Raw genomic sequence first — 16,871 nt, 5'->3', positions numbered from 1 at the left:
GCACAGGACTAAGGGGTCTCCCAGAAGGCAGGACTTTCAGTGCAAAAGCTGAGGTGGCTGGATGCCCTACTGGAAAAGGCTTTATAATATTTTATTAGGCCTCACATAATTAAAAATACACAAAACCTTTATGGTGCTTTCAAACCTACATTGGCTCCTTCAGCACCTCCTCCCACCAACATTAAAAATACTAAATAATTTTCTCCACACTCTGCTTGGGAAAAATGAAGGGATTGTAGAAAAATGAAACACTGTTAATTGTTGGTTTCCAATCATCACATCTATCACTGTTTTCAAGAGTCTGAGTAAGAGGGGCATACAAATTCTTGGCTAAATTCTGTCCTATAAACTCCAGCTGTGCTTTCATTTTCTCTCCCAAGGTCATTTAAGATTGCTTTCTTAAAAAAAAAAAAAAAAAATTCTTCCTTTAGATTTTGCCATTTGCAAAAACAGGGATGGACCGAGAGGGTATTATGCTAAGTGCAATAGGTTAGACAGAAAAAGACAAACACCATACAATTTCGCTTCTATACCTATGTAGAATCTAAGAAAATAAAACACATGAATAAACAGACCAAAAAAAAGCAGAAACAGATGCATAAATACAAGAATAAACTGGTGGTTGCCAGAGGGGAGGGAGGTAAAGGGATGGGTAAAATGGGTAAAGGTGGGTGGGAGGTCCAGGCTTCCGGTTATGGAATGGGTCAAGTCGTGCGGATGAAAGGCGCCGGACAGGGAACAGAGTCAGTGGTATTTTAATAGTGCTGTATGGTGACAGACGGCAGCTACACTTGTGGTGAGCCCAGCAAAAGGTACAGACTTGTCCAATCACTATGTTGTACACCTGAAACTAAAGTAACATTGTGTGTCAACTGTACTTCAATTAAAAAAAAAAAAAACTTCCCTATGTCACAGGCAGAGATGCAGGCCAGTGGTTTTTTAGATGCTTGGTGGCAGCCTCGTCAGAACTTATGGGAGAAACCAAACCAAGATCAAGTAGTAAATCTCCTAACGTCACTTGAAACTGTAGCTCTGAAATCGGTGATGAGCTTGATGAAGATGAGGGCCAAGTTTTATGTATCTGTAACCCCCCCTATAGCAACCCCTTGCAAATAAATGTCTTAATTGCAATCTTAATCTCAGTATGTCAGAGCTAAAAAGATCCACAACTGTCACTCGGTGCAAATGTGTACAGATGAGTAAACTAAGGCATGGAGAAGAGAAGTCAGTTGCCCAAGGTGGGTCACAAAATTGACGTGAGACTAACTGAATTAAATGGGAAGTGAGCTATTCCTTAATTAAGGCAAGAAAACACCACTAGGTTCTGTGAAAGAAAACAATGGATCACTTAAGGGGCCAGGATTGTAATTCCAATTCAGGTGATCCATTATGGGATATAAGTAAAAAAGGAAAGGAAACATTTTAAGGATCCCATGTAAAATAATGAGCAACTCTTCAAGTGGAAAAGACAAAATATTTTTAGGTAGAGGAACAAACCTCTGCCGTGATGTGTTAAGAACTTCAGAAAAACTGAAGAAATTTTAGACTAAATATTTCATGGATATTTTCCAGCCAATTTAAGTTTCTATTTAGACTAAGTGCATTTTTTTTTTTTTACTATAAAAGAAATATAACATGATCACATTTAACGAAGATACCCGAATGCCTAGTATGGGCCAGTCACTGAATGGGAAGGTGAGCCAGCTACTAGACAATACACACACACCTTCATACAAACACTCAAAATGTTAATATAGAACAGAAAAATTCCAATGAGAAAATCTCCAAATCTCAATCACAATATCTCATCTCAATGCACAGTCAAATCAGTGGGTCAATCCATCCATCAGTCAGTATTTCTGAACAACTGTTACCTGCTCAATCACTGCTTTTAAGAAACAAATGAGAAAGAGATAGAGAGAGGTAATAATGCAGGTGGTATGGGTTGAAGTAGGGACTAGGAGCGTCGTGCTGGGGAGGGGGACACAGTCAGTTTGGACTGGGAGAGATAGAAGAGCTTTTATAGATGGAGAGAGGCCTGAACTGACTTAAGGCATTTGATGAGCAGAGCATAAAAGTGCTTCTCACAGCTGAGGTGCTCAGGCAACAGCGAGCCCACCTGTGGCTGGAACAAAGGGTTCAGGCAGAAAGCCCCAGGTAGGTGATGAAGATGAAAAAGGCCAGCTGGACCCAGACCAGGGATGAGTGCTCTACGCCAAGGTGGGAAGTCTAGTGAAGGGCTACACAGCTGTCCAGGCTACCACTGCAAACCTCATTTTGCAAGACTTTTTTTTTTTTTTCCCAAAAAAGGTATATGTAATTTGATCCTTCGATTTTTCATGGCTAGATCTAAGCAGATTAGTTCTAAGGTTACATGATTTTTTAAATAACTCTGTTCGTTGCCAGTTCACCAATTGAGTCTTAGGGCCGTGAACGAGTGAAGACTTAAGGTGATATTCCCTATCAGTCATCTTCCAAGGAATTTGAGGCAAAACATACTTTCTTTTGGGCGCCTGGGTGGCTCAGTTGGTTAAGCGACTGCCTTCGGCTCAGGTCATGATCCTGGAGTCGCAGGATCGAGTCCCACATCGGGCTCCCTGCTCAGCAGGGAGTCTGCTTCGCCCTCTGACCCTCTTCCCTCTCGTGCTATCTCTCATTCTCTCTCTCTCTCAAATAAATAAATAAAATCTTTAAAAAAACATACTTTCTTTTGCTTGAAAGGAAACAGAATTCACAAAGTTCTTTGTGATTCTTTAATACAAAACGTCACACTGGCAGAACAGAGCTAAAGGTATCCCAAGTCCAGCTTGCACAAATTCTATAACATATCTGAAAAAAAGGAAATCACTAGAAGCAGAAGAATAAAAGGAAAATTTGAAATGAACAAGACTTACTGTTCAGAAAAGCCATTTTAACAAAGGAAAATTGTATTCACCTTAAAAACTTTTCCTTAAAATCATGTTAACAATCCTTCATAATCATGAGTAAGTCGTGATTTAAAGAAAGTATAAAATCCTTCAAAATAGTTCAGCATTAACCATTTGCAAGTATTGCTTTCCCTTTTTCTTCTTTTTTTCCCCCAGAAATCCCATCATAGGTAATTGAGTAGCTCTATAGAATATACTTGCAAAGTAACATCCTAGTATTTACACTAATACCCAGGCAGTCAAGAGAGATCCTTTTGTTTCATTAGTGTTTCTAAATTTGGGGGGGCAGGGTGTGTGTGGGGGGAGGGGGAGGCCCTACTGTTTTTTAAATGCTCAAATAAAACAAATACGATAAAAAAGAACTTGTGACTTAGACATGCCCCGAGTTCAGTTCTGCCAGGAATGGAAAAAACAGTCAACAGAGCCCTAACCTCCTTTCTCTCTTGACTATACAATAGTGTTCAAAGAGGTTTAGTCCTACTATGAAAGACTCATGTTAGACATTGGAAGGGTCTAATAGAGAATGAGCACCAGGCATTGAATAAACTAGGGAGATGGTGACCTTTTGCCCCTTGTGCTGAAAGCCCGGCACATCCTGTAGCAAAGGAACAGAAAAAAGCTGGTGTGCATCCAGGTGCTGCAAAATCCTTGCCTCTGGATTTCTCCCACACTCTGTTCCTTAAACAGTTTAAAACTGAAACAGGACTTAAATGGTACTAGGGAGTGAGAGAAAAGTACAGTTCCTGGAACCAACTGTTCCACTGTCCCTTAATCCTTTGTTCCCCATATTGTTTGAGTCCTGCAGCACGCAGCACACATTCCACTAGCAACAGGCAAGACAATGGATTTAGCAGCGGCTGGACAATTAGTCCCAATTAGGCCTATTTCCCAGCTGAATGTAAAGGGGTAGTGGGGTGAGGTGTGTGTGTGGGGGGGTAAACTACAGAAATTTTAAAGAAGTATTTCATCATGGAGGCAAACAATACATGTAAAGCAAACTGAACCAGGGGTCAGGAAACTCTGCCAAAAGTCACTGTGTGACACTGGCAAATACCTTAACCTCTCTGTTGTTACCCACAAAATGCAGGCAATCGACCACCACCGCTTAGATCTGGTGATCTAACGTCAAATTGTGGTTTTTGAAAGTACACTGAAAATCTGAAGAGGTTACACAGACGCAGGGTATTCCTCTGAGCTATATTTGGAAGCACAGATACCCATCTGTTTTACAAATCATATACCTTTTATTCTCCCTGGCAGAACTCATTAGAGACTTTCTTATTTTATTTCTATTTTCTTGATTGCTAATTTTTTTAAGTTCATGAGTGATACTTACATATGTACATGTGGCGGCTGGAATCTGCTCTGGTTGATATTGTAGTGCGTGAATGCCTGGGTGGGGTTTGAGCTGTACTCATCCACCGTTATGGTAACTTTGCCTTGAGAAGGAATCCCATGAGCCATCCTTCCTCCCTATAGGCATGAGCAATTCACAACTTTCCGGAGCAAAGGATGGAAGCAGGCATGGTGTGTTTCAGCCAACCTCTGAACCCAAGGATCTACTCATCAATACCACTGTGCGTTTCTGAAAAAAAAAAAAAAAATTATAAAATGAGAACAAAGAAAATGAAGGTGCTCTAAGAAAGGTCAAATATGACACCTGGACATGAAATGGGCCCAGGAAAAATCTTAATATGTGTCGTTGCCCCGTGAATACAACCTTTGCCAGCACTCTATCCTGCATGCACTTCAGAGTGGACCCTGCACTCCATATGACATTGCTAGCTGCTGGCAAATCACTTCAATGGCATTCAAACTAAGATTTCCTCTTTAATTATAATTATGGCACTTAACATGAATTACGGAAGGGGCATATCCACAGTTGCCATGGTGTCTAACTATAAATGGTTTGTGCTCGAAGTGGAGAATCTTCCAAACCTTCCCTGCTAATTGGAATGTTTGGTCTGTACAAAGTTGATGTCATAGAATAATGTGAAATCGCAATGCTTAACACAGCCATATAACACGGTATCAAATGTAAGTTTCAAATGCTGCACTTATAATAGATACCTGTGTATAGCTATAATACACACATAATATAGGCACGTGTTACATGCAATTTTTTCTTTCACAAGCAGTTCCCCAAATACCCAGGTACTCAACACCTGGTATACATATGTATTCCATTCTGGCCAAGAATCTTACGGTAAGGCAAATCCTTCTTGCTAAATGTAATATTATTTCTTCAAACACTACAGTCACGCGGGGGAAAGTCAAAACACATCCAGACTTGGACCACTACTTGGATGCATTCATTACGGCCCCTCTTAGAGCCCAAAGAGAGCACTGAAGGCCATTACGTCTACCACCTCATTCTTGCCTGGTGCTGTATAATTCTCAGCAGCTGGTTTCATCCTCTCAAAATTTCCATTAGTTTTGATTATTCTGATAAATGTCAATATATTATTTGCTGCGCTGGGTTGAGAAATGAGGATGTTTATTTTTATGGTAGGTATGCAAAGACTAAGAGAGCAAATCCCTGCACTGAGGCTGTTGGAACTCATCAGTGCAACAGAGAAGAAATGGGTAGCACCCTCCTTGAGTAACCCTGGGGTAACCCACGCTCTTTAAGTGCTCTGCAGCAGAATCTGTTTGCCATGTGCACCATTAAGCTCCAGGAATCTTAGCTGTTATCTCAAATAAAAATATTTAGAATAAGAAGATTAGACTTAAATTTGGCATGAAACACCTTAGATATCAAGAAAAAGGCAGATGGCCTGCCATAGGCCATTTATTTTATTATTTTACAACCCGGGGGTTGTGTAGTCCTCCATATGCTAGCTGGGCTAAGAAATTCCACAGCGTTCTACTCAAATCATTGCCTTCTTCATATTAGCAAAGCACGCTAAACGACACCCACCTTGCCTTCGTTCCTAATGCACACCGCCACTGCCAAGACATGAATCCCTGGTGTTCTGGCATTTTAAACAAAGTGTCACTTTGGGTTCTCTTTCTTCTTCCTGACTTCATGGGAGGTAGGAATCCTTTAAGCACTAGTTGATAGACAACCAGGCCGGTAGGATTAACTAAATTAAAATCTTTCCCTGCTCCTTTGATGTAAAATATCTATAAGAACTGCTTACAAATCATAATGTAGCAGTTTTCATACCAAGTTTGCAGCTGTTTCCTTAATTTCCCCCACAATTATATTTTACTGTTATTTTGCATAACAGTAAAACACAACACCTGCTTCAAATTGCAGTCCTGTTCTAAGTACTGTAATTCTCTTTTGAGACACAAAGTACCGAGACACTACTGAAGCGCAAAACTGCATAATTGCGCCATGCTGAAAAGTAAATACAAATGAAAACATCTTCCTGTTATAGAAATGACTGTCATTAAAAAGAATGTTAGCCATCAACGCACAGAAAGAAAAAAATACACATTTTCAGACTGCGAGAACTTAGTGTTTGCATAAATTAAAGAGTGGTGTAAAAATTACATGCCAATTCTTATGTTCCTGCCATCAAAGTCTATTGTGTGAGATACGCAGCATTAAGAAGCAAAAGGAAACAAAATTCATGTCTACGCCATTGTGACCTCTCAATAACGATCTCTGCACTCTGCCAGAGAAAGGTTTAAATGTTTCTGGAGTAAACTCACCAATTAAACTAAGCAAAAGAGCCTAGAAATAAAATTTCCACACCTCTTATCTAAATATCTATGCAGTGACTTAGAGGAGTTAGGATTAGACCCTCCCATCTGAAGCAGAGAACTTAGAAGGTGATCAATTCACACTCCTCAATGGTCCAGTCTATCCTAAAGTCCAAGTAGGATTGCCTTGTCTATCAAGTGAACATCTGTGCCTCTTTGCACCTTTGCCCCAGCAAGACAAATAGAACATCTCTTCATCAGCAAGCACAGGCCCCTGTAACTCTGAAGGGCTAAATGGGTGGCTGGCACCTCATTTGAATTCATCTTTACCATGTTCTCTTTCAAATGTTTTATCGAAAGAGTGCACCTGCAGTGTCTACCTTCTTTAATCTGGAGTCCTTTGAAGAAACTGTCGGACTAAGGCAGAGAGCTTCAAAACTTTCACAGGAACCTTTACAGACAAGTCAAGAAAAGGCTTATTTTTTAAAATACTATGCTCACCCTCACTCAGATATTAAACACCAACACATGGAAAAGGGTTTTTTTCTAGCAAATTCTCAAAGAGAGGGGACAATGGCCCCTCCTCTGACCTGAGAAATTTGGAAAAAGCTTGAAACAAGACAGAATGATACACGGCCTAAAACTATCCAGAAGCTGATTTACCTTGCTTCACATATTTAGGCAGTAAAAGCTTCCAAATGTTCAGATTTTGGAGCATCTCATCCTCATTACACTTACATCACTTTTTACATATAATATTTAAAGAGTATTCTTTCAATTTTCATCTTATAATTTCAGCACATTTGCTCCACAAAACAAAGGAACCTGGCACTAAACGTCAGGAATCCTAAAGGAAAATCTAAAAGGGACTGACATTGCCAAACATTCATGCTGGTGCTAGTTTGATTTTCGCCTTAAAAAAAATCATGTGGGCTCATTTTGCATTTCCTAGACAGCAATCGCGTCTCCTGCCCCTTAAGCTGTGCAACTTGCAATGTTCTTTTTCAGGAATCTAGCTGGAAAACCTTTTAAAGTCTTCTGGCAATGAAAGGATTAAAAGCTGAGGAATTAAATAACTGTCTCCACCTCCTAGACACCAGAAGTCCAATTTACCAAAAGTTTCAAAGCAACAACTCACGACCTCCCTACCCGAGCTCGCTTGGCACAGCCTATGAGAAAGGAGCCCGTGATTTCCTCGTTTAAACAAGGATGCTCATTTTATTCACTAGCCCTGAGAAGATCGCCCGACCGCCTGGCCGGACTTTGGAACTCGCCTGCTCCAGCTCCACCAAATTTCGCTCTCTCCTCCCTCTGCCGCACGGATCGAGTGATTTCTCAACTCACGCCCCTACTCTTTTATGCCCACCTCCAGTTACTCATCCCCGTATCCCGGAGCGATGCCTACAAGCCTTCTCAGAGGCTTCTCCGCCAGGGTTTTGAGAGGGATGCACAAAGTTCCACGTGCCTCTGTCCACAGAGCGCCCCCCCTCCCGCGGCACTTACACCTGAACTTGTCTCCAGCACTGCGGACACCCGCCTGGCACATTCTTTCGGAGAGAAAGGGCAGGACTTTTCTCCTGCGCCTCTGGCAACGCGTAGAGCCTATATATGGTGGGGCGGGGGGCGCGGAATTCTCCACTTTGGATTGGTTTGTTTGTTTTAAATCTAGGGTGGGCAGTTGGGGGGGTGTCCTTCAGCAACTACACACACACACACACACACGCACACACACACACACACTCACACGCTCGCCCTGCCCTCCCGGCTCACGGCCGGCTTGTCCGGGCTACAGCTCCCCCTTCCTTCCTGGAGCACCAGCTCGCCTTACTCGCTCAGTCCCCCGTTGCCACCACCGTCGCCTCCGCTACTGCCGCCGCTGCTAGCACTGCTGGAGCTGGCACTCGCGGCCCCGGGCTCCGCCGGGCGCCTGTCTCTCTTTCTCTCCCCCAGCCCCGGATTGATTGATGACCACCGGCGGCCAATGGCTCTGACACCGCGCCATCCTCGCTCGAGCATCACAGCCCCACGCCCCCGACGTCAGCCTCGCGGGCGCACTGGCATCCCCGAACCCTCAGAGGAGAGCCCGCGCCCGGAGCCGCCACCGCCGCCTCCCTGCTCTCTGCCCCGGAGCTGCCGGGCTGCTTTCCTGGAGCGGCGGAGAAAGGAAGGGAGGGAGCCAGCGAGCGTTGGAAGGGGGTGTGGAGGCCACGGATTTCCCCCCTCTTCAGAAATCTTTTCTTTCCCTTAAAGTTTTGTTTGTTTTTTCCACCCGGACCTGTTTGTGTTTGTTTGCAGCATCTAAATCAATTACACATTTTGCATGACCCGCATTTGCTCTTAATTTGGGGTATGTTGGGGGAGGGGGTTAGTAAATGTTCTATAAATCTACCCCACCGGGGCATCCTTAATTTCTTGCTGGTGGATTCTAACTCCCTCCCCGATCTCCGGAAAAATGCCCCCTTCATCTCCTAGGCCGCAAAACCCCGGAATTCAAAGGCTTTACAAAGATAACCCTGTTCCGTGTAAATAGCAAAGAAACTCCTGCCTCTCTGGAGAAGAAATCGGGCGGCAACGGTTACTTTTTCTCCTCGCTCGTCCCCCCGCCGCCGTGGCCGGGTCGCAGGCTCGCTCCGCAGGCTGCCATCGTGAAGAGACCGGAGGCGGCAGGGGACAGCGAGGTTGGGGCGCAGGGACAGGGTGAGAAAAAGCCCCGCGCGAGAGCTGCGCGCGCGCGGGCGGCCCCGGGGGCGGCCGCGGAGCGCAGCCCAAGCACAAAGCTGCGCGGCGCCTTCCCGGCCACCGCACCTCGCTCGGGCCGCCTCGGGCGCCCGGGGCTCGGGCCAACACAATGCACCCGGGCCTAGGCCGGGGCGGTTCGAACACATAACCCCGGGACTTTCTAGTAAACAGCTCGCCTAGCCCTCGTCCCCACCCCCATCCCCGCCGCCTGGCTTTTGCTGATGCCCCTCGCGGACACCCCCCTCACCCCTCCTAAGAAATCCCGGCGGAGAAGGGAGCTGGAGGTGGGGACCCTGAGAGGTCGGGGGCTGAGGACTGGGGGGTGGGGGGGAGGGGAAATGAGCAGAGGGGCGAGATGGGGAGTGGGAGGGAGACAGCTCCTGAAAAAGAATTTGCTTTCGCTCCGGGGTAGAAAATACGCCCTCCTCGGGTTCCGAATTGCCCGGGAAGCGCCCGCTCGTGCGAATGTCAGGAGCACCGGGGCAGCCGCGGTCCGCAGCCTCCGAGCCCCTCGCACGCGCCTCTGACAAGGCACCTCTCACCCGGGCTCCGCTTTGTGTGTGCATTTTTTTTTTTTTCCCTTCCTCTCGCGCGCGGCACCGGGCGCCCGGCCGCCTCCTCCCCCTCCCCCGCCCTCCGCCTCCCTTCCCGGGGCGGATTACCTTTCCCGGGCTGCGCTCCGGGTCCCGGGGATGCCTTCAGCGCCCAACGAGCAGGCGATCCATCGCGGAGCGGCCGGAGCCGGAGGGAGGCGTGCGGGGGGCGCGCGGGGGCGGCGAGGGGCGCGGGCGGGCCAGAACCTTCGACCCCGGAGGTCCCGCCGCTAGCTGGGGCGGGGGGCCGGGGGGCGCGGCACGAGAGGGAGGCGGGGGGGAGAAAGGACCCGAGCAGCCTCGATCTGGGGAGAGAGCGAGCGAGGGGGCGAGGAGAGGGAGCGAGGGCGCGGCGAGCCAGAGGGAGCGCGAGCGGTGCAGTGACAGGGACTGCCACTGGGGTCAAAGGAGCACAGCTCCAGGAAGCAGGGCGGCTGAGGCGCCGCTCCGTGCGCGCTCCCCGGCGGGACCCCGCGCCCCCGCGCGCCCCTCCTGCAGCCCAGGCCCGCTCGAACCCCCACCGGCGCCCCGAGGCCCCGGGGTTGCAAGAGGAGGAGGGAGCTGAGGGCGAGGCCGGCAGCCTGCTGGTGCTCTCGGGTCAAGCAGGCAGCAGGAAGCTGAGCCGCAAGTTCATCATCAGGAGTGTGATCAGCGTAAAAATGATAAGGGACTGGGGAGGGGGCGGCTGCGGAGCCCCAGAAAAATAAAGGGAGTTTTCCCTCCAAATGGGCGTCTTCTGCAAAGAGAACACCCAGGCCCCCCCATCCACCGACCTGCCTGGGGCTGTCTGGAGTACTGGCACAGCTCCAGGGCGCCGAGCTCGCCGCGGGGGCAAGGGGAGCGGCTCGGGCCCTGGGCTCAAACCGAGGAAGGCCACCCTGGGTCCCCTCCCATCTGCTGAGCTTAGGCTTTCCTGGGGGAGAGCTGTGCTCTCTTTCCTCAAGCCTTTCAACTAGCCAGACACACACACACACACACACACACACACACACACACACACACACACACCTTACACACACACACACACACACACACACACACACACACACACACACACACACACACACCTTTCTCTCTGCAATGTTGTTCCTGAGAAAGAAAAGGCCAACCCAGCTGATAATTTTTTTTACCTCCATGAATTAAGGCAGGTTCAGAATAGGGGGGTGAGGAGGGCCAAAGACTCTTAATTGTTTCCATTTTTGTCTTGGGAGCACATATTCCCCCACCCCAAAATAAGCACTTCAAAAACATTTTTAAAAATTAAAGTTGGTCCTCTGTTTTCTGCTACTTTGGGTAATGGGGAGAAAAGACTTTCAGAATTGTATGCAAAAACATAAGGAAAGGAAAGGCTGCTGAAATGCTAGAAGACAGAAGACAAGGAAGAGAAGGCTTTTAGAAAACTTGGTTGGCGGAGCTGTCTATAAAAGATGAGGTGGCCCTGTGATGTTATGCCATTGTCAGAGCTGAAGGATTTGGACTGCAACCAGATCTAATTCCTTTCCAGGAGTCGGACTCAAAGATCTAGGCATTCTCCAAAGGGAAATCCAATGGATGTGTGTGAGAGAGAGACGTGTGCTAAGTATACTATTTGACAACTGACTAGACATCCTGGCTGAAATTATATCCCCTAAAAATAAAAAGGAGCCATTTCAACCTGGTCTGTGGCCTCTGTGCTGAGACTAATTGGTTTCCAGGGTCTGGGAAGGAAGGGAGAGAGGCTGGTAGGAGCCCCTATAAAAAAAGATCAAACAGAATTCCCTTGAAAATATTTCCCTTTAACAATGGGCTTTCCTGGCACTTGAATTTTAAGTAACCTATCTCTTATGCCTGAGCTGAAATGAAGGGAGAGATGGTGTTGCTAATAAATTTATTTTGTTGTACAATATGCCCAGAGTGTCAGTACTTGTCAAATGTTCTGAGATCAAGAGGACAGTGATTCTCCTTGCCCAGCACAAATCACAGCAAGTGGCATTGACATTAAAGATGGCAAAGATGGGGGGAGGGAAGGGGGGAAGCACCTTTAAATTTTGTTTCTGTTTTACAGCCTAGCAGCAAACACTGACTAGTATCATGTTGTTGAAGAAATGCTTGGTTTTGTTTCCCTTATTCTGAGTTAGCAGTGCACTTGTCTTATCTAAATGGTTTGAATTTTTTTGACTGATTTGGGCTGATTTAATCAGTTAAAAAAAAAACCCACAAGCCAAATAATTTCTGTGGTTTTCTTCCTTTTTTTTAAATAACTGTTAGTCAATCAAAACAGCCAAACTTAAATTTGTACATGAACCTGAATCTATATATGTGCACACAGATAATAAATAATAATGTGTTCTACTTAGTGGCACATTTTATAGGATATTTAATGCTATACAAAACAAGTGGTTGATCCTTTATAAAGTTGATGAAAATTTGTATATCATTTTACTGAGTGGGGAAAAACTGAGGCAAAAAAAGCTGTTTGAAATTGTAACTTGTAGTGGAGGAAGAAGTCATCCTCTTCCGTGTCCCTGATGATCAATTATCCACTGGGAGAAGTAGTGACCAAGCTGTATTAAGGCTGTGAATTTTTATCTCTATTAGGTTACCAAAATAAAAAAGCCAGAGAAATAGAAATAAATTTCAATAAGTCAGGAACAAAAGGGAATCACTTTTCAAATAATTCTCATTACATGGATTTGAACATATTGTGTTTTATAAAATCATATTGTCCATCAATATAGATAACTACACTAAAAGCTTGTTTTAAAATGATTGGATGTGAACCATGTCTGTCCCCTGACATCAGCTTTGAAACATCGAGCCTCATTAGAGCAAACTTGAAATGCTGTAAGCTGGGACTTTTTTTTTTTTTTAAACATAAGTGAGACTCTAAGCTTCATTTTTTTGTCATTGTTAAATTCAGTTTTTATTGTTTATAATGGAAAACAAAAGAAGGCTAAAAATAAAATGCCAAGTTTATGATTGCCTTTATGCAAATATTACAAATTTCTCCCTTTAATGGAATGTAAATTTGGACCCTTTCTCCAGTGATTTCATCGAAGGAACTGGCAAATATGCTTCCTGATAGCCTGCTGCAATATCTTTTAAAATATCTTTTCAGAAAGTATTTAGGGAAGAAAATGAGAGAGCAGAGCGTGGGAGAACTTTGGGTGGAAGCTTGGAAAGTGGATGCTACTTCCCTTGAAAGCTTAATACTTTATTTGGCATTAGCTCTCATTCTCCCTATGAGGACAGGTTTTCCAATACTTCAGGGACATGTGTATAACTGAAAACTTGGTTCAATCCTGTGGTTCTTCTTCAGAAAAAAAATTTATCAAAACTATTGCGTTTCACTGAACAATTTTATTGAAATTATATACACCAATCTTAACTCTATGAACAAACAGCAACTATTTTGCTTCTTGTTCCTTTAAATTTTCTGCATCTTTATCATTTTCCAGCAAAGCTTAAGATTATAGGTTATCCAAAATCAGAGTCTGCCAATAGAACTATTATGGTGCAATTCAAAAAAATCTGAGCCAACGAACATCCTTATTTTATTCTTAATTCCTACAGTTTTTACATTTTTTGACTTGTTTCAAATGTTTTTTGCTATAAACTCCTCAAGTTTAAGAACTATGCCCTTTATCCCTTTGTGTCCTGTATTCTTATGTGCTGTGTACATAGTAGAACCTTGGAAATATTTATTAAATGACTGTATGGGTCAAAAAATGAGAAAGTGAGTAAGAGAAGGCATGAGTGAAGGAGACAACTATACAATCAAGGAAAATCCATACCAGATATGCAGGAACGGAAATGATGTCATGAGACCAGTGTCAGAGGATAAGAGCTAAGAACTCGTGGTGTTCAAACAGTACATTTAAAAGGGTTTTCTAATATCTTTAGAAACATGAAATAATACATAAGACTGTTTCAGAAATTTATTTTCTCATAGAGAAACTGAAGATTATCATGTATCACACTTGTTTAAAGATAGCCTTTTTAAAAAATACAGTAACATGAAAAAAAAAACCCAAGTAAAATTTGTATCTTAAAATTTACAGAGATGATGTACCAAGATATAGTCTCAAAAGAAACTTAGGTGATTAACCTGATTTTTTGATAGATCCTTTTTGAAGTTCTCAAAATAAATATATAATGTGTTTTATCCTTTGTATTTAAAATTTCCTTTTGGTGAACCAATAAAAATGTTTATGACTGAGAAACATTCAGGAGACACTAGAACTGAGGAAATCTTGCTTTACAAAATAAATTTTTAAGACATTATCTTAGAAAGGCTAATCTTTGCCAGCAGCATAAATAATAAGCATGGAAGGAGTGGAAATCTTAAAATTTTGCAAAACTCACTAATTCTTACCATACTTACTAACCAACGTCTAGCATGTATCAACAACTCAAACAAGTATTATTTATACAATAATAATTTTAAAAATTAATTTTAAAAATCTGACAAGATACTGAGCATGTGTTAGTGTGTTTTCCATTTTAATAGACTTGAATGATTTCTGTTATCATTTAATATTTGCCAGGTTTTTTCCCATATCATGATCCCAATTCTGGAAAAATGATAGAATGTAGTGGTACTTGGGACAGGCGTGTCATGGTGGAAGAGCATTCTCACTGAAGTAAAAGGCAAAGTAATCTCTTTTGAAAGATGGGCATGTGGAAAACCCATAATAACCTGATTAAAGAAAATGTATGTGGGGGGGTTTCAATTTTAATAATTCAATTTGACAAGCTAGTTTAAGATGTATTAGTAGTTTGAGTAAGCAATACATAATGTAATTTTTCTTCTTAGTAAAAATAAATGAATGAATACATTTTTTAAAAACTGAGTTTGAGAGACAGGCAGAATCTAAAACCCATCTCTCTCTGTATTATTAACGTAATGGTTTGATTATTCAACAAATATTTTTTAATCTTCGCTCTAGGCAGAATACTTATACCATGCTGATGGTCTAAAGATGCAAAAAGCAGAATTTTCCTCCACATTATAAAGTACATAATCTCATGGGCATGAGCAGTCTGATGTTAAATAATCATACAGATAAATACAAATTACATACATACAAATCAATGAAAAGAAAAGGCATCTGGTGCAAAAAAAAATAAAACCCACAAAACAAACAAACAAAAACAATAACAAAAAACCAAAACCGAAACATACAATAAGACTTTTTCTCCTCTGAGGTTAAATGAAGATTTCCCTGATGGAGGGAAGAAATACAAGGATATCATAGGAAAAAGAAAAGCCGTGTGGGAGTTGCTGAGTGAGGAATCGCATGGTGCCTGAGAGAAGGGTCTGGATCTGGATCTGTACACAGAGGCCAGGACCAAAGGGCCAGGCTAAAAGCATTTGAAGGTCACAGCTAAGGCCCTGTTCAAGATGTTTGACTTCATCCTGAGGGCAACTGGAAGCTGTTTAAGGATCTTAAGTAGAAAGGCTAACATGATTAGATTTGTGTTTTGAAAAGGTCGCTTTTCCCCCAGCGTGGAGAATGGATTTTAGGGGGTGAGAGTGAACATTGGGAGGCCAGTTAGGGGTTATTGCTGGCAATGGGTTGAAGATGATGGTAGCCTTCAGCAGCATGACAGTTTGGAGGAGAAAAGACACGGAGAGACATGAATGGATTCAAGATATTCAAATAAATTTTACATAATAAAAATAAAGATTACTGAAATATTGAAATACTGGTCGGAGCCTGGGTGGCTCAGATGGTTAAGCGTCGGTCTTCGCTCAGGTCATGATCCTGGAGTCCCGGGATCCAGTCCCGCACTGGGCTCCCTTGCTCAGCAGGGAGTCTGCTTCTCCCTCTGACCCTCCCTCCACTCATGCTCTCTCTCTCTCTCTCTCAAATAAATAAAATCTTAAAAAAAAAAAAAAAAGAAAGGAAAGAAATACTGGCATGGTATTCCCCAGCCAGAGAGGCTGAGCACCATATTTAACTAACATTTTTTTTTAACCTAACATTTTTCTAACACACAGATCCTAAAACTTTATCTCCCATTCAGTGTCCCACAACTACTTATGGCTCACACGTCTGGACTTGTTCTTATTTCAAATGAAGCAGAAATGCAGGAGATAAGTGTGTTTCTGTTCTCCTGTAAAGATTTTAAATGCTACATCACTTCTATGTCAGTCCTCATTGGAACTAGTTCACTTATATTTAAAACAATATTCTAAGGGAGTCTTCACAAGTGGCTGTTTTCTAAGGAAAATCTTCAAAGAAACAGATATGCTTTCAGAGGAAATGCATAGACACTGACTGCAAGTAAGAATATTGTTCTTTCAGCACAGGATTATTCCATGTGGACCCAATCAATTTTCCCAGACCAATTGTGAGAAAGATGTTGTAGTCGCTGGGTTTCTTACTGATACAAGCTATGTCACTATGGCTCTGCTGGGCAACTCAGACTTCTAAGAAAAGATGAAATGGAAATGCAGCAAATACAGACACTTCAGGACTTCTATAATGGCAGCTATGTTTTCTAACTTCACCCCTTTCTTGGTATTTCTACATTTTGAAAGTTCCATCAATTTATTCTGTTCTCATGACTCCCCATAATGACCACCCCTAAACAAAGTAAAACCTGCACACAAGAGAACAGTTGAATAGCCAAGATCTAGAGCATGTGGTTTTACTAGAAGCTAAAATAAAAGGAAGGTTGACTGGAGGGTAGTTTAAAAAAAACCACAGCACTATATCAAAATCCCTATTTCATGCTCAGTACAGAAGGAACTTTAAAAAGATTATTTTTTCATTTTCAACTTTGTTCCTTTTTCTATTCATTGTTTTGTGACAATTTGGAAAATACAGACAAGCAAAAGGACAAAGTTAAAAACTAGCTGTGATTTCATCATTCAGAAATATCCATTATAAACATTTGGTTATATAGCTTTGCAGTCAAATGTAGTTTACAAAAATGGAATAAGCCTGGGAATGCAGCTAAGTGTATAGAG

General features: G+C 43.1%; 1 protein-coding gene across 1 annotated transcript in view; it reads right to left on the bottom strand.

Annotated features, from left to right (window-relative positions):
- The window catches only part of MPPED2 (metallophosphoesterase domain containing 2), a 170,735-nt gene extending 160,658 nt beyond the window's left edge, over window positions 1-10,077 (bottom strand). The window contains exons 1-2 of the mRNA XM_088017816.1: window positions 9,983-10,077; window positions 4,264-4,512 (exon numbers count right to left, since the gene is read on the bottom strand). Of these exons, the coding sequence (XP_087873942.1) occupies window positions 4,264-4,391 (128 nt within the window). The 5' untranslated portion in view covers window positions 4,392-4,512; window positions 9,983-10,077. The remainder of the gene's footprint in view (window positions 1-4,263; window positions 4,513-9,982) is intronic.
- Window positions 10,078-16,871: the final 6,794 nt, after the last annotated feature.

This window comes from Eumetopias jubatus, unplaced genomic scaffold, assembly GCF_037043125.1.
Source record: "Eumetopias jubatus isolate StellerSeaLion01/CBP00866 unplaced genomic scaffold, mEumJub1_p1.0 scaffold_13, whole genome shotgun sequence".
Classification (NCBI taxonomy): Eukaryota; Metazoa; Chordata; class Mammalia; order Carnivora; family Otariidae; genus Eumetopias; species Eumetopias jubatus.
This window is presented reverse-complemented; position numbering and strand designations above follow the sequence as displayed.